The sequence below is a fragment of the Phyllostomus hastatus genome, unplaced genomic scaffold (assembly GCF_019186645.2).
Source record: "Phyllostomus hastatus isolate PE091 unplaced genomic scaffold, TTU_PhHast_1.1 phas_scaffold_345, whole genome shotgun sequence".
In the NCBI taxonomy this organism is placed as follows: Eukaryota; Metazoa; Chordata; class Mammalia; order Chiroptera; family Phyllostomidae; genus Phyllostomus; species Phyllostomus hastatus.
The window spans coordinates 17,498,789-17,526,755 of NW_025334024.1; the positions used below are offsets into that span (position 1 = coordinate 17,498,789).

At 49.3% G+C, this 27,967-nt stretch overlaps 2 protein-coding genes across 2 annotated transcripts in view; both read left to right on the forward strand.

Annotated features, from left to right (window-relative positions):
• Nucleotides 1–17,109: 17,109 nt before the first annotated feature.
• On the forward strand, nt 17,110–17,871 carry LOC123806171 (agouti related neuropeptide). Its single transcript, XM_045819206.1, has 3 exons — nt 17,110–17,236; nt 17,407–17,492; nt 17,689–17,871. The coding sequence occupies exons 1-3, from the start codon at nt 17,110–17,112 to the stop codon at nt 17,869–17,871; spliced, it is 396 nt and encodes a 131-aa protein (XP_045675162.1).
• Nucleotides 17,872–18,589: 718 nt separating this feature from the next.
• ATP6V0D1 (ATPase H+ transporting V0 subunit d1) overlaps nt 18,590–27,967 on the forward strand; it is a 38,849-nt gene continuing 29,471 nt past the window's right edge. The window contains exon 1 of the mRNA XM_045818965.1: nt 18,590–18,824. Within this exon, the coding sequence (XP_045674921.1) occupies nt 18,695–18,824 (130 nt within the window). The 5' untranslated portion in view covers nt 18,590–18,694. The remainder of the gene's footprint in view (nt 18,825–27,967) is intronic.

The window sequence follows — 27,967 nt, forward strand, 5'->3', positions numbered from 1 at the left end:
ACATAGTCCTCGTTAAGCCAGGGTCCTTGTACCCCCAGGGGCTCACCCCAGGGCACTTGCAGAGCTTCCAAGATCCCCAGACTGCACAAGGACACAAAATCACCTTTGTTCCCTGGCTAAGCTTCCACATAAGGACAACCTCAGGCTCTCCATGGAAATCTAGAAAACTGTACGAATATATCCAGTGCACTTTTTTTTTAAGATTTTATTTATTCTTAGAGAAGGAAGGGAGGGAGATAGAGATAGAGAGAAACATCAATGTACGGTTGCTGGGGTTATGGCCTGCAACCCAGGCATGTACCCTGACTGGGAATTGAACCTGTGACACTTTGGTTCACAGCCCATGCTCAATCCACTGAGCTACGCCAGCCAGGGCTTCCAGTGCACTTTTAAGGTGCCAAGTCTTCTCATCCTCCCTAGCCACCAGAGATCACACACGCGCATTCTATTTGTAATCATTTCTTTTAAAAAAAGGTTTTATTTATTTATTTTTAGAGAGGAAGAGAGGGATAAAGAGAGGGCAAGAAAATTCGATGTGAAAGAGAAACATCCACTGGTTGCCTCTCATACCTGCCTTGCCCTCACCTGGGGACTGAACCCGCACCCAGGCATGTGCCCTGCCTGGGAATCGAACCAGCGACCCTTTGCTTCACAGGCTGGCACTCAATAGTCTAAGCCACACCAGACAGTGCGGAGGCTTTTAAATAAAGTTTGAAAAACAATGCCGGAGGAGTCCAATAACCTCATCGTCATCATCATCAACAACATATAGTGACAATAGCCATCACTTTTGAGGCCCTAATATGTACTAGACACACCTCTCTCCCCCTCCCTCTCCCTCTCCCTCTCTCTCTCTCTCTCTGCATCATGGCAAATGCAAGTCAAGGCAAATGCAAGTCTGCATCATGGCAAATGCAAGCCTTCTGTCCTGTAAATCCTAAGTCCTCTACTCCACCCTGGCCTTGGAACCTTTGATCTGGGGCATAATTTGTGGGATTCGGTGCAAAATAAAAATGCAGAACTCCCTGTTCAAAATTATTATGAATTTCGAGATGGCTGCGGCAGAGCGTTTACCCCAAACAACCTTGGGACACTTCTGACCGGGAGCCCTGTGTAACTGCACAGCCCTTGGGCCCTGCTTTCACCTCCAAACGACTGGGCTCATCACTCAGACTTTTGTCCACCGGGAAGATTCCCCGCACAGCTGGGGGCATAGCAGAGAGCAGTTCGTTTTGTCTCCTTCACACCAAGACGCAGCATCCTCAAACTAAGCTTGGGCTTTCTCCCCCTCCATTAGCTCGAGAGACATCTGCCACCGGGCAGAGATGTGAGCTGAGTGACAGGCATCAGGGTGACAGTGGGGGGTGACACTGGTGTCTGAGCCGCCTGTTCATACGCCGCACTTGTACTCTTTGTTCCTGCCTCAGCTTGAGCTGGGATGCACATCTAAATAATGACGGATTTGCTGTTCAGCCCGGCTGAGCTAATGATGTTGTGGCTCTGCCTGTACTCAGTTCCTGACGGTCAGTTCTAGCCACGTGGTCACATGATAACCCATGATCATGAAGTCAGTCAATACCAAGGTCAGGAATTACTCTTCTAATGCCGTAGAGTTCTTTAATGCGGACAGCCGGGTCCTCGCCAGAGTGAGAGGTCTTGCCTGTGACTCTCTTTCTGGGCCTTGCCCAAGGCTCCTGCGGCGTCTTCCTCGGGACCTGCCGGGTCAGCGGCCTCCAGGGGCGAGGCTGCTCACACTGCAGCCGGGACCTGCAGCGGAGTCTGCGCTTGTTCCAGAAACCACTCAGAATCAGCAACCTTCCACACACCTGAGAAAAATGGATCTAAGCAGTAAGCCAAAATGTTACAATTTTCCCTCTAAAACCCAAACAAGAACAGAGGTAAAAGGAAAAACAGGGGGAAAAATAGAAAGCAAATAGTAACATCATAGAACCAAACCAATCATAAAAAACACGTAAAGATTAGATCTAAATGTACTAAAATGCCAGGTAAGGGGCAGAGATTCCCAAATGAATAAAAAAGCAAGATGCACCTATGTGCTGTCTATGATTGTACCCACGTTGAATATAAAGACATGAACGAGACAAAAGTAAATGGAGGAGTAAAGACACATCGCACCAACAGTGAGCACGGGACAGCTGCAGTGGGTTTATTAACCTCAGAGAAGGCAGACGTTAGGAGAATGGGTGACACCCAAGCTAAAGAGGGAAATCCATACGGATAAAGGGTCCCTTCACCAAGAAGTCGTAATAATCATACATATGTATATATTTAGTATAACGGAACTTCAAAATAGCTGAAGAAAAGAACTGACAAAAAAAAAGGAGGAACTAGACTAATCTATAAAAATCACTGAAGATTTTCGCACCCCACCCCCACCCGTGGATAGGACAGCGAGACTGAAAAAGGAGGAAATACATAGGCCAGAGGGACATTGTCAACGACGCTGAGGTCACTGACATTTATAGGACAGTGAACTCAGCAGCTGTAGCAGCCCTGTTCTCTCCCAGCAAACGTGGCACCTTTGCCATGGCAGGCCGTAGGCTCACCCTCCGAATGATTTTAATACAATTTAAAGAACCTACAGAGGAGGTTCTTTGGCCACAATGGAAGGAAGTTAAAATAGATAACAATGAGATCTTTAAATATTTGGAAATTATAAAACACGCATCTAAAGAATCCATAGGTCAAAGGAGACAAATGAGAACATATTCTACGCAGAACGATAATAAAAACAAAACATACGAAAACTGGTGGAATGTGCTGGAGCAGGAGGTAGAGGAATATGTATAGCCTAAAACACACTGTAGAAAAAAAAGCGAAGTGGGGATGAGTCCCCCAACATTCTCATGCCTTGTGGTTCCAGCGCAGAGCAGGGCATTGCAGGGCGAGGGACTCCTCCCCTCGTTCCTTGCCTACTGACTCTCCACCCCCCTCCATATGGTCGCCCAGAACCTCATCCTAAGACACAATTCCGCTTGTGTCGCTCCCCTGCTGTAGACCTGCCCATGGCTCCCCATTGCTTCAGGGTGAAATTCAAAGTGCTCCTTGTAAAGGTGGCCTTTCACGTTCTTGCTCCTGTTCACCTCCACCTCCTGTGCTATGCCCTGTTGGCCCCTGTGCTGCGTCCAGCTTCCTGAACTCTCCTCTGAAATCATACATTTTCTCTCCCTCTTTTTTTTTTTTTGCCCTAGCACTAGGGTTGCAAGGTAGAGTACAGGCCTCCCATTAAACTTTAATTTCAGAGAAATAATGAATAACTTTTTAGTGTATCTCCAATGTTGCATGGGACAGATATACATATATTTGAAAAGTATTCATTGTTTATCTGAAGTTCAAATTTAACTGGGAGTTAAATTTTTATTTTTTATTTGCTAAATCTGGCAACCTCACCCAGCACGAGCACATGGTGTTCCATCTGTCCCCTCCCTGCCACTCTGCATGGCCAACTTCTCTTCCTGGGCCAGGTGTCAGCTCAGAAATAGCCTCCCCCAGGAACACAGTTCTCACTCCCCCTCCCTCAGCCTGAGGCTACAGTCCTCTCCTTACTGCGCCTGAGCTGTGTCCACTAGGTAGGGTGGTCTACCGCCTTCACTGCTGACTCCTCAGCCCCTGGTGTAGTGCCTAGCACTTGGTGGCCACTCAGTAAGTGCTGGTTAAAGGAATAAGTATGGTCCTAGGTCCTAGCTTTAGGGATCAAGAGCTGGTTCATTTCCTACCTTCCAAGCCTGGGGCCCCCAGTTTGGCGGGGCGGGGGATGCATCAGTTCCCTATCACTGAGAACAAACAACTCCAAGAGTTAGTGCCTTAGCAGCAATCAATCATGCAGTTTGCCCACAAGTCTGCAACAGTCGGGGAGAGCTCTGCAGGGACAGCTTGTCTGTGCTCCACACCGCAGCAGCTGGGGCTGGAGGATCCAGTTCCGAGATGACTCACTCACAGGGCTTTTAAGTTGGTGCTGTGTGCCAGACTCTCCACACGTGCCTCTCCACAGGGTGGCTGCACTTCCTCACAGCATGGTGGCTAGGTCCCAAGGGCAAGTATTTTAAAAGACATAGGAAATGGCAGATGTCAGTTTTTCACAGCCTGCATCTGAATACTGGTAATGGGCCACTCCTACCATGATCTACTAGTCAAGCCGTTGCAGAGCCCGTATTCAAGAAGAGGGAATGCAGACCCCATCTCTTAATGGGGCAACTGCTACAGAACTTTGTGGCCATGTTTTAAAGCCACCGCAGGAGATCATACAAAAAGAAATTGACATAGCTCCTCATCTGTGCCCAGTTTGGGTGAATGATGGTACAGAGGATGTCCTTCTCTCCAAGGGTCAGTGAGCAGCGTGGGACGGAAATGTCCAGGGCAGTCCTGGAGCAGGACAGGGCAGCAGGGGGCTGAGGAAGACAGAGAGGGAGAGGGAGAGAGGGAGAGGGAAAGGGAGAGGGGAAGGGGGAGGGAGAGGGGGAGGGGAGGGGAGGGGAGGGGGACGGAGAGGAGAGGGAGGGAGGGAGAGAGAGGGAGAGGGAGGAAGGGTGAGGGAGGGAGGGAGGGAGGGAGGGAGGGAGGAGAGTAGATGAGAGATCAGGAGTCTTCCCTCCTAGGCTGAAGGCCCCGAGCAGCTGGGCCAGTGCAGACCCAGTAATCCCCTCCGAAAGGAGGCCACTCAGTTGGCACTTGTCATGGGTCCCTTGGGCTGCTGTAAACAGAAATTTTGAAACTGAATTCTTTTCATTTGGTTTTGAAAAAATTAAATCTATTGAAAGTCGACATAATGATAAAATAAGCAACCCACACACCTGTCACCTCTTTTTACCAATGGCTAATATTTTGCCACATTTGCTCTTTGAAAGTGAGTTACAAGCAAGACATCACTCTCCCAGAGCCTTCAGCCTGCATCGCCCGCCCCCCAGCGGCGCACTCTCTGACCGGTGATTCTCCTCTGGGGGTGGGTTTCGTCCCCCAGGGGACATTCGAGAATGTCAAATGGAGACATTTTAAATTACATTTTTATTGAGAAAAATTCACATAATATAATTCATTGTTTTAAAAAGTGCACAGTCCAGTGTTTTAGTATATTCATGACATGATGCAAATATTATTACTATCTAAAATATTTTTGCTTGCTGCAATCCAGGGGGCGGTGCTCCTGACATCTAGTGGGCAGAGGCCAGAAATGCGGCTAAAACCCCAGAACCATTTGGCCCGCATGTCACGCATTGAGGTCGAGAAACCCTGCTTCCCACAAGGTCAGCACCATCATCATACCGAAGGAAGTCGACAGTGACTCGGTGATACCATTCTCCCTTATCTCAAGAAAGTCTTTTTTTTAAAAAAAAGAGAGAGAAAGAATGTCGTTTTAGCATTTAAATTTTAGTTCAGGAGGTAAGGTTTGTGTATTGCCTTTGGTTATATCTCTTTAGTCTATTTTGATGCAGAAGAGTATTCCCTGCCCCCCCCCACTCAGCCTCTTTGTTTGTCTGCATCCTTGTTACTTTTTTTTTTTTTTGAATAGTTCCAGCCTGTTTTATAGCATCATATTCTGGACTTATCTGATTTCTTCCCCAAGATTAGATTCAGGTTACACATTCTTGGCAAGAATACTCCACTGGTGATTATTGCATCACATCAGGAAGCCCATAGTAGGAGGTGCTTGTGTTATTGATGATGTCGAAATTGGATGATAATGTAGTTCGGAAGACAGAGCAAGGTGCGGCCTCCCACATCCCACCTGCCCAAGTGTGGCCTGTAGGTGGCCACCCTGGTTGGCTTAGCCTTCCTGAAAAGTAGCGCTAGCCTGGGGCAAATGACTCTCACTCAGGGGAAATCCTCAGGCTGTCTTCCCTCCTCTTTGCTACCCCACCTTCAAGGGTCAAGGGGAAGGTCCTGAGAGTTGGGCTTCCCTTTGCTGTCGCAGGTTGGCTGGGAGGATCTGAGAGGACTCCTGGGAGTCCGGCTGTTCCTTGGTTCCCAAGAAGAAAACTAGAGGGCAGAAGCGGGCAGAGTCCCTAGAGCCTGGAACCTGGAAGCTAAGGGTTTGGGCCAACGCGGGTTGAAGGGTCATGAGGCTGGCAACTGCAGGGCCCGTTAGCATTCCTGCGGTGAACAACTATGCAAAAGCTGCACTGGAAGTCACTCCCTGCCTTTCTCCTTTTGGGAAGCTCCCTCCACCTTTGGGAATGCCCCTCTTGAATACCACCTCCTCCAAGAAATCTACCAGGACTGCAGGAAGAGAGAAATCGCTCCGGGTCTCCAAGCAGCACTTCAGGCCAGAAGCACGTCGAGGACGGAAGTTCTGCACCGTTACCCTGGCAGTGGGAACCTGACACCGCTTTTCCGAGCCAAAGTGTGAAGCATGGAGAAATTCAGTTTTCTGGCTTTTCCGGGCCTGTATCTCTGCCTGTCATCAGTGGCGTTTCCTTGCAGGCGAAGTGTGCACTCTCACACCTTAACACTGAGTCTGAGCGCTGCTTCGAGTGTTTCTCCTGCACCATGGCCAATGCTGAAGCAGAGAAGCAATTGTCTGGAACTGCGTCTCTGGGGAAAAAAAAAAAAGGTGACCATGAAAGAGGGGCCAAAGGGTCATGTGCTTCAGGGAAAACAGGAGCAGGCACATTTCTTTGTGGAATTGAAGAATATTCCTGCATACTTAAAATACAGTCAAAGTAGGTCTGTGTTAAGAAGTCTATGTATGGTGCCCAGCGCCATTGTGTCTCAGCATCACGGCTGCGGCGGGGGGGAAGTTCACTGGCGCGTTGGACTCCTCAGTTTGACTCACTCGGTCCCGTGACTTATGTCGTGATCTCACACGAAACTGTGGCAAAACTCAAATGTCTCTGCAATGCAGCCCTTTCCTGGTTGCTCAAATACAGTCCGACTCTTTATCCTTGTTTCAGAACGCCTGAGCACGTGACTTTCAAGGTTGTGCTGAGGGAGAATGAGATCCCACATCCAAAATCATTTTTTTTTCTGGGTTGGGCATTTTCCCAAAGTCAATACTTGCTCAGCCCGAAAGCTAAACCTGGCTACCAAGGGCAGACTGCTGGCCCAGGTGACCCACTCTACCTGCAAGGACACAGCAGGGGCAAGGGTATGGAGGTCAGGCCTTTCGTGGAAGTCACAGGCTGACCTTTGGGGACGCTTAGGGCCTGGAGGGCTCAGCGAAGGTCAAGGCAGTACCATGAAGCTTCACCCAGATCAGAGGAATTCACCATGTGTTCTCTAGAAAACCTAACAATGGCTTAAACAGATTTTTGTCTCCTGTTTGTCTCATAAATATACCATTAGGAGGGGACAGACCAGGGTCGGTGCGACTGCTTTACGATACCACGGAGGCAGGGCGCTTTTCTTGTCCGCCATCCTGAGCAAGTTAGTCTGTCCCCGAGGCTGTTCCCTCACGGTTGGCTGCTGCAGCTCTAAGCATACATTCATGTTCTGGGCAGGAACTCAAAGGGAAGAGAAGCAGAAGGGGGAGGCACCTCTGCCAGTGTCAACAAAAGGTTGCTGCCACCCATCTAATGCCAACAGGAGTCCCCAGTCTGGGGTGTGGTCAAAGGAGAATCTTTATTCGTGTAAACTGTTTGCAAACTGAAGAGAGACAGTCTCCCAGAGGAAACTGAAAGTGCTCTGCAGAGGCAAAGGGAATGCCCACTTTTATAGAGAAGTTCCCACCTGGTCTCTGACTGATTCATTTCTATGCAAATGAGGATTCCAAATCTGCACAGTCTGATTGGTCCAAATAACACTGGCCTCATCTGTTGGAATCATACGTCCAGATTTTCATGATGGAGCTGTTCTGATTGGTCAGTAAGATGCAAATGAGGCAACCAGCTGTGTCTGCCATACCAAATCCTTATAAAATCAAGAGGCACTGAAACCAGCCCTACTTCTGAATTGTTCAATTATATGAGCCAATAAATTATTTTTCTAATTTAGGATTTTAAAAAAAATTATTTATGTTTAGAGAGAGGGGAAGGGAAGGAGAAAGAGGGAGAGAACCATCAATGTGTGGTTGCCTCTCATGCGCCCCCTACTGGGGACCTGGCCTGCAACCCAGGCATGTGCCCTAACTGGGAATCAAACCTGTGACCTGTTAGCTCGCAGGCCAGTGCTCAGTCCACTGAGTCACACCAGCCAGGGCTAATTTAAGACAGTTTGAATCAAATTTTCTGTCCATTACAACTGACATCATTTCACGGGTACTGTTTGTTTTTCCTTTTACTACTTTTATGAGGCATAATAAAACACAACAACCACTAGCACACTGTTTTCCTTCACATTTGTATGGGTTTTATGAAATTATCACCTTTTCCCTCCTAGTAATAACCTAGAGACAAAAAAGTAGTACCACATTGTGAACTCTGCAAACCCCAGAAGTCAACAGCTTGAAGACAACCCCTGGGGACAGGGAAGAAAAACAAGTGTCACAAGAGGCAGACAAGCATAGATAAGGACAGAAAGCTGGGGAAAGCCATTTTCTGTGCCACTGACTCAGAGAGTAGGTGCCCTTTTCCTCCCAGCACCCGCCCACTGCCGCCACCTCTCGGGGTGATTTTTTGGTCTGTGTCTGAAGAATCTTTTCAAATGACACAAGGGCTATTTTGAGGAGAGGTGCAATGAGAAAGGTTCAAGCATGAATAAGAGTCATGCCCAAGTGCAAAGTCAGGAAAGAACCCACAATGGAAAGGAAACCTGTGCAACCACCACCCAGATCAAAAGATAGTAGTTCCCTCTTATCCCCAGGGGATACGTTCTAAGACCCCCAGTGATGCTTGAAACCTCGGGTAGTGCTGCTTTTTTCCTATACGTGTATACCCAGGGTAAAGCTTAATTTATAAATCAGGCACAGGAAGAGACTAACAACACTGACTAATAATAAAATAGAGCAACTATAACTGTGTATTGTAATAAAAGTTAGGTGAGCGTGTGTCTCCCTGTCAAAACACCTTATTATACTGCACTCACTTTCACCTGTAGGGAGCACTTTGTGGCTTCTCTTTGGCGTACTGAACTGTCAGCATCACTACTGCTGCACCCTGGGGCCGCTGTTAAATAAAACAAGTATTACTGGAACACAAGCTCCGTCAGACCACGCTGGCTGCTCACGGGCGGCCAGCTCTGCCGCGTGGCTCCCCTGGACAAAGGGATGATTCACGTCCTGGGCAGGACGAAGTGGAGTGGCATGAGATTTCATCATGCTGCTCAGAACAGCATGCAATTTTAAACGGAGGCATTGTTTATTTCTGGAATTTTCCGTTTAATATTTTTGGACCTCAGTGGACAGCAGGTAACTGAAATCTCGGAAACTGTAGCCTCAGACAAGGGGCAAGTAGTGTACAAAATGTTTCCAGCACCAAACAAGGGGCAAGCAGTGTCCGAAATATTTCCCGCACTGCAGAAGTCTTCCTCATTCCTCTCCCCCAGCCACTATTCAGAGTTCTATTACCATCTATTATAGTTGTGCCTGGTCTGGAACATCATGTAAATAGAATCGTATCCTATTTACCTTTCTGTGGCTGGCATCTTTCATTCAGTATTATGTCTGTGAGATTCCTCCATGTGGTGTATACCATTTCATTCATTTTAAAGTTGTTTTTGTTTCCAGTTGTATGTATATACCCTTTGTCCATTTGATGGGTATTTGAATATTATGAGTAAAGTTGCTGAAAATATTCTACACGTGCCTTTTACTAGACACTGCACTAATTTTTCTTGGGTTTGTATCAAAGGGTAAACTTGCTGGGGAGAAGGTCAGGTGTAGTAGTTACAGTAAACACTACAGTTTGCCAATTTACCTCTTACCAGTTCCAGTTGCTTCATATTCTTGACCACACTTAGTATTGTCAATCTTTTTCATTTTAGGCAATCTAGTCAGTGTACAGTAGTAACTCATTGTGGTTTTAGTTTGCATTTCTGTAAGGACTAAATTTCTCCCATGATGTTGAACCCCTTTCCACATGCTTATAGGCCATTTGGAAATCCCCTTTTGTGAAGGACCTGTTCAAGTCCCTTTTCTTTTTTTAAAAAATTTTTTAAAAAAATTTTATTTATGCCCTGGCTGGAGTAGCTCAGTGGATTGAGCTCGGGCTGCGAACCCAAGTGTCGCAGGTTCGATTCCCAGTCAGGGCACATGCCTGGGTTGCAGGCCACAGCCCCCAGCAACTGCACATTGATATCTCTCTCTCTCCCTTCCCTCTCTAAAAATAAATAAACAAAATCTTTAAAAATTTTTATTTATTTATTGTTTATTTTAATTGCTGTTCAAGTACAGTTTTCTGCCTTTTACTCCCATCCCAGCCCAACCCCCAGTCCTCCCCACCTCCGCCCCATTTTCACCCCCCACCTAGTTTTCATCCACGTGTCCTTTATACTTGTTCTTGTCCTTTTCCTTAATGATGATGGAATTCCTTACATATTTTGCATGAGTATGTTTTTTGAGTATATGTATTGCAGTGCTCTTTTCTTTTGACTTTCTTAATTATCTTTAATTAATGAACAGAAGGTCTTAATTTAAATGATCTAATTTATCACACTGTGATGGTGAGTACTTTCTGTCTTGTTTAAGAAATCTTTGCTTATTTCAAAGTTATGAAAATATTTTTTCTAGAAGCTTCATTGTTTTGCTGTCACAATTATGTTTATGGTCCATGTTAACTATCGTGAAGGCTGCAAGGTACAGGTAAAACAGTCACTCACTCCAACACCATTCATTGAAAACATCTTTCCCTCACTTAAAGAAGATTACATAATTTATTTTCAACCATTCTTTTACAACATGTGCATTTAAATATTTGCATCGCTTTAGCTGTATCCCATACGTTTTGGTACATTGTATTGCATTTTCATTCAGTTTGAAACTTTCCATTTTCCTTGTGATTTCTTCTCTGATCCATGGGTTATTTAGGAATGTCTCTGACAGTAGAAGGACACTTAGCACAGCTCTGGCAGCCAGCTCGGCCCACTGCCTCATGGGGGATGAGCTGAGGGTGGGCGGAGCGGCTGCTTGCTTTTGTCTGTGCATCGCTCCCCGCCAGAACTCTGTGGGTGGGCGGACTGTTTCCACAATTGAGAGGTGTGGTGGGAGACACCTTACAGCAGGTGTCTGATGTACCCTCCTGCCCCAGACACACACACACACACACACACACACACACACACCCATCCTTCTCTAACTCTAAATTAAAACATTCCCTGGGCTATACGAGGAAGAAAGGAAAGCAAGCAAGCCCCTTCCTAGCTGAGTGATCGCAGACACTTAACCTCTGGGCTTCAATTTCCTGAACTTTAAAGCGGGGATGATAACGTTTAGTTCAATGTTCTGCTGAGAGTCAAATGTATGAGATGGGGAGCTTGCTGTGGAGCCACGTGTAGCAAGTAAAGGAATGAGGCAGGGAGGAAAACTTGCCTCTGTGCCAGATCCTGATGCACAGCCTGGCTTTGGGCGGAGTCGGGTGGAGGACCCTTACCAGGGCTGGGTAAACGGTTCGTGCACGGCCTACTGCTAGCAGGGGAGGGGGCGCCCTGTGAGCTCCTCCTTCCATACTGGGCTTGGGCTTTCGTGCTGAGGAGATGGCTGTGCCCTAGCGGGCTTGGTTTAAGCTGGTTTATTCTTTCCATTTAGTGCTCCAGACTGACTGCTCCTTCGTGTGACTCAACCCCCTCCTGGCTCCCATACCTCCACATCCAAGGCCTGCTTTGCAGCCAAAAGCACAGAGGATGGGATGGGGTAAAAGCAGAAAGGAGAAGGTTCAGAGAACCCTGGGGACCACTACAGGTCTCTGCTCTCTCCAGCTGATCCTGAGCTCACCTTGAACCCGTTGAAAGCCAGGCATTGACTCATCCCTGTGCCTCGCACCCCAGGCAGCACCTCCTAGCCTATGTCCCGAGTTCCTGCAGCCTCTGTTCTCGCCTTCCCAGACCCTGAGTGAGCAGGTTGGAGAGCTCCTGGATCTCTAGCAGAAAGAATGGTTTCTAAGTTGAGAATGATTTCCAGGTAATTCGGTAATTCCTATTGTGCAAATACCTTTGTTCCTGGGGCTTTAGTTGAGCCACTGAATATCCTCAGGGAGTAGGGTTGCTCGCGTCTCTGCGGATGGATTAGGAGCAATGCAGGGGGCATCCTGAGTGCTCCCTCCCCAGCCCAACAGTGCCATGCCTCTGCGGGGGCCTGCTGGGCACTCAAAAGGCACTTCCCCAGAAACCCTGTAACCCTCAGGGGTCCTCTCACCACCTGGAATGGAACAAGCCCCTCACCGCCTTGTGCGAGGTTCCTGTGAGGGTGGGGGCTGATGTCCTGTTTTGGGCATGTTGAGGGTGAGGACTCACCCTGAGGCAGATGGTAGGGTGCTGCAACACCCCCCAGAAACGAGGTTGCACCCAGAAAAGTGGGACCTGGCAGGCAGCAGGGAAGACTGGCTACCTTCTGAGGATTTGGACATGGTGGGTGGCAGATGTCTGCAGCAGGGGCTGGGCTGGAATTTAGGATGGCCTTTGCCGACTTAGCGGGGCCCCTGATCCAGACGGCAAGTCATAGCTAATGAGTCAGATTGGCTGGGCTATTTGTCTTCGTCATCCCGAGCCTTTTGTGAAGTTTCGTCTGAGCACTCCAGCCGCAGCTCGGCTGCTCTGGGAGCCCCCAGAGGCCCCATTTCCAGGATTGAGGGGGAGAGGGAGAGGGAGTTCGGCAAGGCTCAGAATCCCTGGACCTCTTTACAGTCTGGGGAAGGGGTGTTCTGCCACCAGCTGGTCCTGTACCTCACCCCTCTCTCCCTGGCTTGTCTCCAGCCTACACTTTCATTGGCCACGGGCAAGTCCACAAGGCCTAGCTGACCCCAGTAGCAAGAGCTTCGGGTCACCATGGCCTCTAACCTAGTCTCAGTTTAGATGCTTTGGCATAGTGCTGGCCATGTAGCATACCCTCAGTAAATAGTTCTTGAATGAATGGGAGAATGGCAAGTGCTGGCATTTATGCAACAAACATGACTCTCCCCTCTTGGAGCTCCTGATCACAGTGGGACCCCCTCCAGCTGCGGGCTCAAGACACTAGCCTGAAATAACCCCTATCCATCCTGCTCCCCTCCTCCGATGACTGGGGGACCTTGTCTTTCCAGGCAACCTCTGCCTTTTGGAAGTCTTACAAATGAGCTACAGGGGCAGGGGCAGCGCCCTCTGGGCGGGGACCTGGGTTTCAGAATGCAGCTGGATTTAGGTAGAGCCACTGGGTGCTTATGGCTCTGCTGTCCCCTGCTGGACAAATCAGGAACAACACCCTACTTTGCAGGAGGAAAAAGAGGGGGTGGTTTCAAGCACCTCTCCTTGTCCTCTTACTTGGTCTTTGGCAGAGCATTCACACTCTCCCCTTTCTCCTTCCTGAAGACAGGGTCCTTATGTTTGGGGTTTCCAACCTCATGAAATAGGTTCTGCATCCCCCCAGGTACCCCAAAGCTTTCACCCAGAACATGCCACACATTTCTGAAGGTCCTTTTGCCAACAAGCATCGTCCTGGTGAAGCGGGAAAAGTTGGCATTCATGCTGCCTGTCACTGCCAGAACCAGTAAGTAGAGACAAGGATTGACTCTTCGTGGGCACTTTATTCAGATGTTGGCAATCTGAGAAGACAGTGGGTTATGTACCCTCAAAACCTCTTAACATCTTATCTTAACATCTCATTTCAAGCCAACCTTTGTATAAGGAGAAAAAAGTGTAGGTAAGGGGTTTGGGGAAAAGGTTAACTGGATAAGACTTGCAGTCTGGTGGCAATTTTCCTAGTGCTTCTTTATCTGTTGATCAGCAATTCTGTGTCTGTGTCACAGATGTTCCCTCCCCGGAACACAGTGGCTCGGACACCCTCTCCATCCCTTGCAGAACCCCTGGGGCACAAGGTTGAATTGCTTGTCAGCCTCCTGGAGTCGCCAGGTCATTCATTCCAGTTTCTGGAATGACAGCTCTCCACATGCGTTAATCACTGAAGCCTATCGACTATGACTGAAGCTCTCATTGTTAACTCTTGAGCAGTCTTGGCACTCGGGACACAGGGTCAGTTCCTGACAGTGAAACCGCCCATTCGTTGAGTTAGGAAGGAAAGGGGCTCTTGAGGAGGGGTCTCTTACGGACGACCGCGGGTAGGCAACTATGTTCTTCAGCTGACAAACCCAAGGAAAACAGAAAATGATAGAAACTTAATTGTAACAAAATCTGGTAAATCAAGCCAAAGATTAGTTATTTGCAAAAACTAACAAAATTTGAAAAGTTAATGAAAAGTTCACTTATATACGTAGGTATAGATAGATGTACTGAGAGAGTTATAATGAGAAACCTGTAAGCCATTTTGGGGCCAGTTCAGTGGTGTCCAGAGAGGGGTGACGCCTGCTGGAGGACAGAAGGAGGATGGGGTGGGGAAGGGCATGGACCAACGTGATTTCCACCTCTGGACTACACTCGGGGTTATGGGTGGCATGGGTGCTGCTGTGGTCGGAGCCCATGCACACTCACGGTAGCTGGACACCATGAAGGTGGCTATGGGTGTTTGCTGACTGACTCAGGGACTGACTCAGCTCTGGGGACAGCTGACTCCCTGACTGCGGGAGAGAGAAAACTCTGCTGACTGTTTCCCAGCCTGGGCCCTTCAGGCAGGGACCAGGACTGGGGCAGAGCCTGTGTCTGTTGAGCTGTAGAAGTAGCAGCTTGACAAACTGTGTGCCCGTTATAAATCCAGGAAATGAACAGTGTCCCTTGCCTGGAATCTCCCCGACTCCTCCTCAGGCATCATGGCTGAGTAAAGCTCTCCTACCCTGCCCTTCCCTAGTCAACTTCCTTCCCCCTCCCTCCGCTAGGGTAGGTGCCCACCCTGAGGCCACACACTCCTGGGACATTCTTTAATCAAAGCACTTACCCCACTGCATTTTTAAAATGTTATTTTGTTCTTAATTTTCATCCTGGAAACCCCATCTACCCATCCTACCCACCACCCAGTTTCAACAATTACCAACTCACAAACAACCTTGTTTCATCTCCATCACCTCCCACTATCCTCACTACCCTGGGCTATTTTGAAGCAAATCCCAGACTTCCTATCATTTTATCAGTAAATATGTCATTATGTTTCTCTAAAAGATGAGTCCTCGGAACATTTTTAGAAGTGAGTGCCTCAGCGCTGGTCCATCGTGTTTGTGGGGCTGACCCACCTGTATGCACATGCCCAGGTGAAGACAGTCAGTGTGCTGCAGTTGGTGAAGACAGGGAGTGCCTGAGTGTTGGAGGCCCCACCCCAGACGATGAAGAGCTGTCCTTAGCACCAGTGCTGACCAGTCCCGCTGTAACTCACCCAGCCCGGATTTTGCCTTTCTAAAATCCACCACAGTCCCTGCTCCCTCCCCACCACTATTTCTTTAGCCAGAACCTCCAAGATGGGGCCCCGGGCACAAGGATTTGGGGAACATGACTCAAGTGTATTTGATGCATTGTTCTCCCTACCCCCAAGTGGCCCCACTAGGATGGGGTCACACGGGTGCCGGACACCTTCATCCCACACCGCTCTGGGAGGAGGAGGCTCTGGAGTGACCACCAGGCCTTGTTCCAGCCTATAGGAGAGAAAGCTCCACGTCCAGGGAGGCCTTGACACCAGGTTGGCTTTGTGACTGTCACCAAAACAGCCAGCACCTTTCCCAGGGGAGAACCGGGGACCAGTCCCCTGCCCCACCCTCAGAAGCACTGTAACCCTCTGAGCTCCCAAGACCGTTACCGTGAGCCAAGCATAAGTGAGCCCAGTGCCAACCTGATCCTAGAACTAGACACCAGTGCCCATCTGTGGAAGAAGCTGCCACGAGGCCACCCTCTGGGGAGAGGGTGGCCCCTCCCCAGGCACCCCGCACCCCAACACCAATTGTTGGCATTGACGCCAGGCCAAAGGCTGCCAGATGACAACCTATGACATCCACCTGCTGCTGAGAGAACTTCCTCAGGTCTTTGCCTGGTCAGAATATCTGGTGGGAACCTGGGCCGGCCCAGTTTGTACGCTGAGGCCCTGCAGCTGACTCACACTGCACCCCTTTCTCTGCTGGGCAAGGCGTGTGATAAACCGCCCTCCGGGGGGCTGAGGGAAGGCAGCGGTCCCGTGTGTCCCACCATCTCCATGAAAGAGCTGTTCTCACTGCAGCCTTTGCTGATGAGACCAGGTGTGGGCGGAGACCTAACAACACAGGAAGGATGGGAGCAACCATTAGCACTAATGAGGCTGGCGGCCTGAAAGCTTTTTATTGTGAAGCTGCTCGCCCACCCAGGGAACAATCTGTTCTGCTTACTTGGCTTCCAGGAACCCCAAGCAGAAAGGGATCTGAGGACCAGAAAATGGGTGGGGGTCTTGGAGAAGCTTGGAGGGAGAAGGAGGAGGGGAGGCAGAGCTAGGGAGGGAAGCAGGAGGGTTTGTGCTGGCTAGGCAGGCTTCTCTTGTCCCTTTCTCCTCCCCAAAAAACCCAGAATCTAGATCTGTACCGCATCTTTACCCCACTCTGACCACTGGCCCATCACCCAATTCAATGTCCTGGACCCATGTTCCTGTAAACAAAGCGAACAACATGCCACATAATGTCTGAGTGAGCATCTCCGGGGCCACAAATTAAATTAAGCTCTCAGGGCCGCCTGCCTTGTTACTGCTAATGGCTCCAGCCTAGCCACCCCCCTACCCAGGTCCCTGACCTGTAGAAATTTGGGGGGCTCTGGCACCCTAACTTGTTTCCAAACTTTAACTGGCTCCTGGAGACCTCGACAGTGATTGGAGATGGTCACCTAGTAGAGCACCCAAAACTCAGATTCCAGAGAGACAGGCCCAAGTTTTACCCTCCCCTGCCTCTGGGGAGGGCCTCCCATGCCCTGGCTGCGGGGAATAGTCACATGGGAGCCCTTCATTAGACCCTGCTATATAAGCTGGGGGCACGGGGTGGCCAGGAACTCTCCGGGCAAGGACCCAGCAAGCACAAGTAAGTCCCCTGGTGGGGCAGAGACGCCTCCTCTCTGGGGGACCCCTCTTGGGGATTGGGCATTTAGAGGGTTCTCCAGGGACTAGGAGGGACTAAGTGGTGGGTCTTCCTGCTGAGCCAGGCCATGCTGACTGCAGTGCTGAGCTGTGCCCTGCTGCTGGTGCTACCTGCCATGCAGGGCGCCCAGATGAGCTTGGCACCCCCGGAGGGCATCAGAAGGCCTGAGCAGGCCCTGTTCCCAGAGCTGTCAGGTCAGTGTGGGCAGGGGTGGGTCTGGGTGGGGCCTGGAATCCTTTGGCCACAAACTACTCTGCCCATTAAGAGCCGTCCTTCTCCTTTCCCAATCCCTGGCTGGGAGCTGGGGGTTTTGTGCATGGGGGAGAGGAGGTGCGTGTGTTCTGCCCTCACGTTGCTGTCCCAGGCCTGGGCCTGCAGCCTGGGCTGAAGAGGACAACTGCAGAGCAGGCAGAAAAGGATCTGCTGCAGGGGGCCAAGGACTTGGCAGAGGTAACTGTTCAGGGAAATGGGTGAGGCCACAGGTCTGGGGAGGGGACGTCAGGCATCATCCCCATTCTCCATTTCGTGCCCTCCTCGCATGGAATGACACTGCAGACCCCCATGCTCCACTACCATCCCACTTGAATGGGGGCAGGTGAGGTCTCTGGACCTGCCTTCAGAGGCCCATACTCCCGCAACCCTGCAGGTGCTAGATCCGGAAGGACGCGAGCCACGCTCCCCCCGTCGCTGCCTGAGGCTGCATGAGTCCTGTCTGGGACAACAAGTACCATGCTGTGACCCATGTGCCACGTGCTACTGCCGGTTCTTCAACGCCTTCTGCTACTGCCGCAAGCTGGGTACTTCTGCGAACCCTTGCAGCCGCACCTAACTGGTCAACGTCAGAGTTGGATTTGGGAGGGGGGGCGTGAATAAAGTTTGGGACCAATTCCAAGGCTGTGGCATTATTTCGAACGTGGCCTTTGGAGGGGGTAGGTCACGGCAGGGTTGGGGATGCAGGCAAACCTAGAAACCACACACCCTACACCAGGACCTGTGTTACCCCATCAAGCTGACTTACATGCACGCTCTTAGGGCACCAGGTACCGTTGAGGGAAAAAGAGAAGAGCTGCTCTCCAGCCCTCAAAATCTTGTACCATAAATGAGGGGCAGGGGTGAGGGGCACACAGCACAGGGCAGGGCCGGCAACTGCTGGCTGGCGTACAGGCATTAGGCTCCAGAGCCTGCTTGCAGCCAACTCGATGTGTGACACCTAGCGAAGGTCGCCCTTGCCATGCTTCAGCTCCCCTTGGGAGAAGGCTGACTCAACAGCCTGGAACATTTCCAAGCATAAATAGCTCCCGTCTTTACTCTGCACGCCCCACAATACCAGATTCGACAGACCCGGGAAAGCTAGAGGGCCCAATCCAATTTTCACGGCTACGAGCGCCACCTCGCGGCGGGCTAGGGACACTCAGCAGATCCTCAGTGCGCAGGCGCCAGAGAGCCGTCCCAGCCCACACTTGCTCTACGCGTCCTTTCCATGACACCCGGAAGGCCAGCGCCGCTCTGAACAGCCCCGTTATCACGTGACACTCATGATGGTCACCTGACGCGCTTGACTGTCGGTTGCGGGCCCGGAGTCAGCTGATCTAGGAGTTGCGCTGTGAGCCTGCTGATCGGGGTTCTCCGGCTCCACAGCCCCCGCCGCAGCCATGTCGTCCTTCCCGGAGCTTTACTTCAACGTGGACAATGGCTATTTGGAGGGACTAGTGCGCGGCTTGAAGGCCGGGGTGCTCAGCCAGGCGGACTACCTCAACCTGGTGCAGTGCGAGACGCTCGAGGGTGAGCCGTGGGGCCGGGATGCCCGGCTGTGAAAGGGAAGGCGAATGTGGGGGCTCTCGAAGGGTCCGAGAGGCCTCACTGGGGTTTCGGGGGCTGATGGAGGCGCTGGAGGGGGATCTGCCTCCAGCTGCGGCCCGGCCCAGACCCAAACGCAAACAAGCCTTTAAAATCACTGTGGTTCGTCTCTGCTGGGACCCGCTCAGGTCTCTCGGGAGTGGTTGGTCGGTGTGAGATGTGCCCATGTAAGTCCCTTTACCCTGACGGCGCCAGAGTGAGCTGTCCGGTGGTAACGTTTGGGGAAACAAAGCGGAAAAGTCCCCCACTTCCCTACTAACACGTACACCAAGGCGCTTGTGATCATTGAAGCTTCCTGGGGAATTGCTGAGCCTGCTTAGAGTTTCCCATCGCGGAACCACTGGCCGAGCAGTCTTCCGAAGGCAGTGTTTGGGAGAGCAAGGCGTGGCCCTACAGGTCTGGAAGATCATACACTTGTATTTGGCCTGTAAGACGCAAACCCTCAGCAAGAGGATGCTTGTTGGGATAGGGTTTCTTAGCACAAGAATTGCGAGAAGCCGAGTTCCCCCTTCACAGCACACAGAGCATCAAATTTACTGAATTGGAGATGTCGCTGATTCCAGTCTTCGCCTCCTCCCCGTCCCCCAGGCGGTAGGGAAGGGCACTGTGGCTAGGATGTCAGTCCCCATCCCTGACCCCTAAGTGTACTCTTGAGCTAGTCTCGTGGTGGCTGGAGGGGGAAGATGACTAGATGTGATTCACCCTCTGGAGGAAATTTTCAAATAAAAAGTGTACTGAGGTTAAAAGTGAGCTCAATTTTAAAAACTCGTTTTTGTTTATCTTGCAACAATGCAAAGATACATACCTTTAAATTTTAAAACTGAGATTAAAATACAATAGTATATTTTATGGTTTTATTTTTTTATTTAAAAGGGTTTCTTAAAAAAATACTTTTATTCATTCATTTCTGGAGAGGAGAAGGTAGGGAGGGAGTGAAACAGCAATGTGCGGCTGCCTCTGGAGCGCCCCCTACTGGGGACCTGACCTGCAACCCAGGCATGTGCCCCAACTGGGAGTCCAACCAGCAACCCTTTGGTTTTCAGGCCGGCACTCAATCCACTGAGCCACACCAGTCAGGCTGTATATTTTATGGTTTTAACATATATGTGGGGGAAAAAAGGTGGTTCACCTCCATTGTGGAAGTGGAGGAGGTGGGGAAGGAAAGGAGAGCACGTCGGGTGCTGGATTGTAGCAGCCTGTCAGCAGCCTGATTGTCCTCTGTTGGAAAAGGAGGAGAAACAGGGAGGCTGTGGGGCAGGGCCTGGCACACAGTTGGCACTTAATGTGAGTTTCGTGGACTGACTGGGACTGGAGGAAGATCTTTGTTTGCTTAAATCTGAGGCGGACTCCATTGATTGCCAACTGGCATTTGGTAAACTTGTTCCTCTTCCAGGCTTTTCTCACTCTTGCTGCTGACTCCTCCCTATCCCCCCGCCCCGCCCATTGATCCCCTCACCTTCTGGGGCCATAGGGTTCCCATTTTCCCAGCAAACCTTCCATTTTTCCTATAGCACTGCTCGGGACATGGTCCCCTTGTGGCCTGCCATAGGAACCTTCAGCGTGACACTCAGGGATTTTCTTGCTCTTTCACGCATATTCCTTTCCCTCCCACGAGCCACGCCCCCAGTTCTTGGTGCATGTAGTGTGGTGGACTTTGGAGTCAGACAAATCTGAGTTTGAATCCCAGCCTTCCAATTAGTGCATTACCTTAGACAAATTATTTCACCCCTCTGGACCTTGGGTTCTTCATCTAGAATATTAAACAGTACCTACTTCAGAAGGTTGTGAGATATCAACTGTTTTGGGTAAAATGCTTAGCGTGGCAGCAAGCACAGAGTAAGCACTGGGCAAATTTTAGTTGTTTTCAGTACTGTTCGCACCTGCCATTCCATCTGCTACCTTCTTGGAATCACGAAGCCCGGTGACTTCACCCTTCAAGGCCCAGCCCCCGTAGCACCCCACCTAAGAACCTCTTTGTGGCCATGCTAGGCTAGAATATGGTCCTCTGTACCCAGTTACAGCTCCTCTGGTGTCTGTGCTGCTTTTCTAGACGTTTCTTAAAATAGAGTTTGGGGTTTTTGGTACCGTGTATGTTGGAGATGCTCAGGGCTTTCAGGGCTTGGGGATAAACAGAAGCAGGAAGAAGTGATCAGAAACACCATTTTATTCTCTACAGAAAGGCCTTCTCTGCTTCTGAAGATGACACCAGAGGCCTGTCCTGTAGGCCTCTGTTGCTGGATGTTTTTGCCTCCCCAGCCCCAGGGGAAGGGAGAGGGGGTGGGAAGAGGAGACCAAGGAAGCCTGTGGTGCCTAGTGAGACTGTAGCTGTGTCCTGAGGTGATGAGATTTCCAAAGAACAGTTTCAAGTGTTTTGACATTTCTCAGAAGGTGCAGCATGTTGGTCAGAGGGGGTTTATTTGTTCCGCAATTCAGGGCAAATATAGACCTCCACCACACCCCGGCCTTCCTCCACGGATGCCACTCGAACAGGGCGTCTGCTTCTGACCTCTTCTTGGTCTCAGCATCTCCGAAGCCTGTATGTCCTCCATAGTCCATTTTTGCTTGATTGTCTCTTCTCCGAGGTAGGATAAGGAACCTGGAGAGGTCCTACCCCTTTGGTGAGTTGGTGGGACAGGAAAGCTTAATGGCCATAAAAGCTCTTTCCAGCTCTGTGTTTCTGGTTGTGCTGACTGAGTACCTTCTGGGAGCTGGGTTGCAGCTCGTGGGCAAAAGGAGGTGGGTCAGAGATGTACGAAGAGAAAATATACAATATAGCTTACTTTTTTGAAAAGATTTTATTTGTTTCTAGAGAGAGGGGAACGGAGGGAGGAAGAAAGGGAGAGAAACATCAATGTGTGGTTGCCTCTGGACCTGGCCCACAACCCAGGCATGTGTCCTGATTGGGAATTGAACCGGCAACCCTTTGGTTTGCAGGCTGGCACTCAATCCACTGAGCCACACCAGCCAGGGCAGTATAACTGACTTTTAATGTTTTCATTCATTCAACATGTACTTACAGAGCGCCTATTTTATGCCATAAGAGCTGAGATACCTTGTTGAATGTTCTCTTTTTTTTAAGTTAAAAATCAATTTATTTATACACCTATATATTAGAAATTATCTAAGTAATAAGTAATGGTAGAAAGTCGATCAAGTAGATTATGGTACAACCATATAATTAATATAATTATTAAAATAGTATTTCAGTTGTTTTTGGCATGTAAAATGCTAATTTGTATGTAAGGAAACAAAATATAGATAAGAGATGTATAATAAGTTTTTTTCAATTACAGTTGACATTCACTATTATGTTAGTTTCATGTGTCCAATGTGGTGGCCAAACATTTACGTAACTTAGGAAGTGATCCCTGTGATAAGTCTAGCACCCCCTGACACCATATGTAGTTATTACAATATCATTTTTTAATTTTTATTTTTAAAAGATTTTATTTATTTATTTGTAGAGGGACGGGAATGGAGGGAGAAAGAGAGGGAGAGAAGTATCGATTGGTTGCCTCTTCTCTGCACCCCAGCCGGGAGCTGGCCCTGCAACCCAGGCGAGTGCCCTGCCCAGGAGCATACCAGCGATCTTGTGCTTTGCAGGATGACGCCCAGTTAACTGAGCCACACCAGTCAGGGCGGGATTATTTTCTTAATTTTTCTTTCTGATAATGTGTATAAAAACACAACCAATTTATGAATATTAAATTTTTATCCTGCTACTTTACTGAACTGATCAGTTTCCCAATTGGTTTTTGGTGGACTTGTTAGGGTTCTCTCTCAATGGTATAATATCATCTGCAAATAATGACAATTTTATTTCTTTGCTTCCTATTTGGATACTCTTACTTCTTTTTCTTGTCTGGTTGCTGTGACTGGGACTCCCAGTACTGTGGGGAATAGAGCGGTGAGAGTGGACGTCCCTATCTCACTCCTGATCTTAAGGAAAATGCTTTTAGCTTTTCACTGCTGAGTATCATGGATGTTAACTGTGGGTTTGTCATATATGGCCGTTATTACAGTGAGGTATACTCCCTCTATTCCCACTTGGCTTAGGATTTTTATCATAAATGGGTGCTGAATTTTGTCAAATGATTTTTCTGCATCTGTTGATGGGATCATGTAATTTTTATCCTTCATTTTGCTTGTGTGGTGTATCACTAATTGATTTGCGGAAACTGAACCCACCTTGTATCCCAGGAGTAAATCTCACTTGATCATGGTGCGTGATCTTTTTAATTGCTGAATTTGGTTTGCTAACATTTTGTTGAGGATTTTGTATCTATTTTCATCAGGGATATAGGCCTCTAATTTTGTGCTATTTTTTGTAATGTCTTTGGTTTTGGAATCAGGGTGATGCTGGCCTTGTAAAATGAAGGTGGGAGCCTTCCCTCCTTTTCAATTTTTTGGAATAGTTTGAGAAGGATGGGTCTTAATGCTTTTTTGAATATTTGGTAAAATTCACCTGTGAAATCATCTGGTCCAGAACTTTTATTTGTTGGGAGCTTTTTGATTACTGATTTGATTTCTTTAGCCCTAAATGTTGTGGTTTAGTGGATTGAGTGCTGGCCTGTGAACCAAAGGGTCGCCAGTTTGATTCCCAGTCAGGGCACAGGCTTGGGTTGTGGCCCACATTCCCCAGTTGGGGGCGCATGAGAGGCAACCAGTCAATGTATCTGTCTCACATTAATGTTTCTCTCCCTCCCTTCCCCTTTCTCTAAAAAATAAATAAATAAAATATTTTAAACAAATAGAAGAATCAACAATAGCTTGTTAATGTCATCAAATATCCATTTTGTGTTCATATTTCTCACTCAAATTTTTAAAAACATTTATTTCAATCAGGATACAAATATGATCCATATATTTCAGTTGGCTGAAGCTATCTCTGACCTTTTAATACATAGGTTCTCTGTCTCTCTTAGTTTTCCTTTTACTTATTGAAGAAGCCAGGTCATTTGATTTATAGATTTCCCCTCCATCTCAATGTTGCTAACTACATTCCTGTCATCTAGTTTAACATGTTCCTTTGTCCCCTGTTTTTCCTGTAAACTAGTAGTTAGATACAAAGGCTTGATTAGATTCCATTTTTTAAAGAATGTTTACTAGCCCTGACTCACGTGGCTCAGTCAGATGAGCGCTGACCTGTGAACCAAAGGGTTTGATTCCCAGTCTAGGGTACATGCCTGGGCTGTGGGCCAGGTCCCCAGTAAGGGGGGCATGAGAGGCAACCACACATTGATGTTTCTCTCCCTCTCTCTCCCTTCCTCCCCCTCTCTGAAGATAAATAAATAAAATCTTTTTTAAAAAAGGAAAGAAAAAAAATTATATTTAATAGGTAATATTTGTACTTTCTTTGGGAGGCACATAATGTCTAGCTGTCTCTCTTTTTGTGACATGAGGAATCACGGACATTTATTGCCTAGAATCATTATTTCAGCAGGGCTGCGGAATGGTGGTATTCCACGTTTCCTTCTGCAGTTGCTAGTTTGGATACTTTTATACCTGGAAACTTGGAGTAATCAACTACTCGGTTGTCCTGAAATAGTTTATATGAGGGAGGCAGGGTAAATGCCTGATCCTCGTCCATATTTCCCAGCTTTCAAAATAATTGAGTTGGTTTTCCAACACCCTCCAAAGGTGACTGCCGAGGTGGGTTTGTTCTTTTTGTTTCGGTATCATAACGCACCGTGTACTTCAGTGTGTTTGTTGTGCTTTAGTCCTTTGACTTGACTGGTGTTCACAGTGTCCTCTGGCCGGCGGGAGCATGTTCAGCAGCCCGCCAAGCCTTTTTGACACAACCTTGTACCCTTTGAGAGCTCCCTCACTTCTGGAGGACACTGTGTCCTCGTCTGTCTTTGCACATTTCCCGACCCAGACCTAGAGGCACCGTTTCTCTTAGGGGACCTGGTTCTCTGTGTTGAGATACGATATTTGGAGACCGTGATCGGAGTCCAGAGGTTTCTCATTGCTACTGGGTTGGTCGTTGTATCTAGGATTTTTCTATGGATTAGCTCATTTATTACTCAGAAACTTGGAAGATACAGAAAATCACATAGCTTGCTGGATTATGCAGCCACAGCTCAGCGGATGGTTATCAGATGCCACCTTCCTAATTTGGAATGAGGCCCTACCTGATGCTTGGGCCAGTCAGGGCATCTCCTTCCTGTTGTGAAGAAACACCACCAATATTCCGGGGGGGCGGGGTGAGCTAGATCCCTGGGGACTGTGGGTGAAGAGCTCCATGCGTGATCTGCTGGCTGCCTTTCAGAACACTGTATCCCTCTCTGTCCAGAGGCACTTGTCTTCTGTTCATCACAGCGTCTCCTTCGGCGTTTCTGCCTTGTTTCGTAAGAGACTGTCTCACCTGGGAAGAAGAAAGCGAGACTCCGGGTTGGGCTCGCCCAGGGAAACTGCAGGTGCCGATGTAGCTGGTGTCCTCCGGGAGTGGCAGGTCACTCCGTACCAGTTGTGGTGTGGCTAGGAGTGGGACTGGGAAGTCACACAGACATCAGTCAGCTCTTGAAGGATTGCAAAAGCCCTAGGACGTGCTTTTTCCTGACTGTAGCTGACAGGGGGGTAAAACTGTTGGACTGACCCTTTAGAATGTGTCTGCAGTTTTTTTCTTATAAAAAGATTTTATTTATTTATTTTTGGGGAGAGGGGAAGGGAGAAAGAGGAAGAAAACATTGATGTGCAAGAGAAATGTCACTTGGGGTTGCCTCTCGCTTGCCCTGGGTGGGAACTAAACCGGTGGCCTTTCGATCTGCAGGACAGTGCTCCGCCCACAGAGCCACACCAGTCAGGGCCATCTGCAGTTTCACAAGTGGGTTGGAGAGAAGCTTCTGGTGAAGGTGGCAGGTGCAGGAGAGGAGCGTGGCATTTGTTTGGATTTTTTTTTCACCGTGAGCAGAAGGTCCTGGCACTCAACATCTGGAAGCCTGTCTACTAAAAAAAACAAAACAAAGAAAAGGAGAGCGGATTGGAGGAAGCGGCCACACCGGAGGTGGGAAGAGCAGTCTGCGGGGTCCCGTGGTGACCCAGGCCCGAGGCACGGCAGTCTGCCCGCAGGCGTTGTCCGGGAGCACTGTGGGGGAATTTCGGGAAGAGGACTCGGTCGGACTGGAGGGCCGGGTAAGGAGGCTCTGAGGAAGGATGAGTCAGGGCTGATGTCCTCATCCCTGGCTTAGGCAGTCGCACAGGTGGCAGCGTGGACTTACGGGTGGAATCCAGACAGAACAGGTTGGAGAAGGAGTGAGAAGACGGGACTGAGGGATCTGTGAGCCACTCGAGTGGAGATTTGGAGGCTGTTTTTGGCAATCAGCTGTGAGGTCTGAGCTTGGGAGACAGCCTGGGGAGTCGGGGTAGGAGTATGGCCGTTGACCCCGAGAGAGAGCAGAAAGTCAGAAGAGGAGAGGCCAAACACGAGACCCTCCCCCGGGAAGGACTTCAGCTAAGCAAGATGGGGAAAAAGATGGTCTGCCAGCAGGCCGAAGGCAGCCCCTGAGAGGTGGGTAGCCACCGGGGAGGACCTGAAAAAGAAGGGGGTGGGGAGTGCCAAACGTGGCCGAGACATTGAAGTTGAAGTCAGACAGCCTTCCATCTGGTCTCGCCATTCGAAGGTCATTAGCAACTTTAATGAGAACAGAGGCAAGAGGGGCTGGCGGCTGATGGCAGTGCGTGGCTGATGGCAGTGCTCGGCGTTCAGACAGAGCAGAGCTCACCGATCAGCTCGTCTCCGCCCAGCTACTTACTGGCTTTGTGACCTTGGGCCAGTCATTTACTCTCAGCTATACAATGGGAACATAGCCAGTAGGAGCTCTGTGGAATATTAGCGAGGCGTAAGCACAGGGCCGGGGGGCAGGGGGGGCCCGAGTGAGCTGTCAGAGAAATTGCCGCTCCCACCATGGTTGTTCCTTCCTGTCACTCCGAGGGAGCAGGCGCCATGCTGGGCCTGGAGTGCCTGATGAAAACATGCCACACAGGCCTTGCTCGGGGGCAGGTGTCCCTGTCCAATGGGCAGGCTGCCGGACCTCGGCGGCATTGAACGGACAGTGGGCGCAGGGTACGTTTTGGAACACGGGGAGCATGTGAGGAGTGGCAGTTAGAGGGTTAGTGTTTCTCTTGGGGTGACCAAATGTTCTAAAATTGCTTGTGGTGGTGGTTGCACAACTCTGTAAACCTACTGAAAACCATTGAATCGTACACTTTAAATGGGCAAATTGTATGGTATGTGAAATATATCTCAGTAAAACTGTTATAGAAAAAAAAATAGCCAGGCCAAGGAGGTGGGAGGAAGCAGTGGCATTAGCAGTCTCAGGAACAGGAAGCTGCGTGGAGGATCAGGAGCTTCAGAGAGTGGGAAGAGGGAGGAGAGCCCGTGTCCGGGGAGTGCAAGGGCTGAGCGAGGAGAGGAGCATCGGCTGGTTCATGCAAGGGCGTGGGTGTCATGGAAGGACATGCAGCTCGGGAGGGATGAGGGCTATGATTTAAAAAGAGAGACTTGCCCAGGCTGGTGTGGCTCAGTGGATTGAATGCCGACCTGTAAGCCAAAGGGTTGCCAGTTTGATTCCCAGTCAGGGCACATGCCTGGGTTGTGGGCCAGGTCCCCAGTTGGGGGCGTGTAAGGGGCAGCCGATTGGTGTATCTCTCACACGTCAATGTTCCTCTCTCTTCCCCTCTCTCTAAAACTAAAAAAATTAAATCTTATAAAAAATAAAAATAAAAAAAGAGACACATACCCTTCAGTTAGGTCAAGGGTAATGTGTGGGAAGTATCTTGCCTAAGACTTTCTGTTTATGTTCTTGCCTGGAAACATTCTGTATGTTCTGTTTTGTTTGTAGAGGAGACTGTTGACATTGGTGATATTAGGTGACTACTGCTCAGACGGAACACAAGTTTAGTTCAGTCCAAAGTCCCTCAGGGTCAAATCTGGTCCAGAGGAAGAGGTAGCACAGTCCTGACAATCCGCTGGTCACAGGCGAGAGAAAGGGATCAGGGGGCCTTGGGGGAAGGGCGTGTTGAAGGGGGTAACTGTGGAAGGAAGGGAGCAAGCAGGTTGAGTCTCT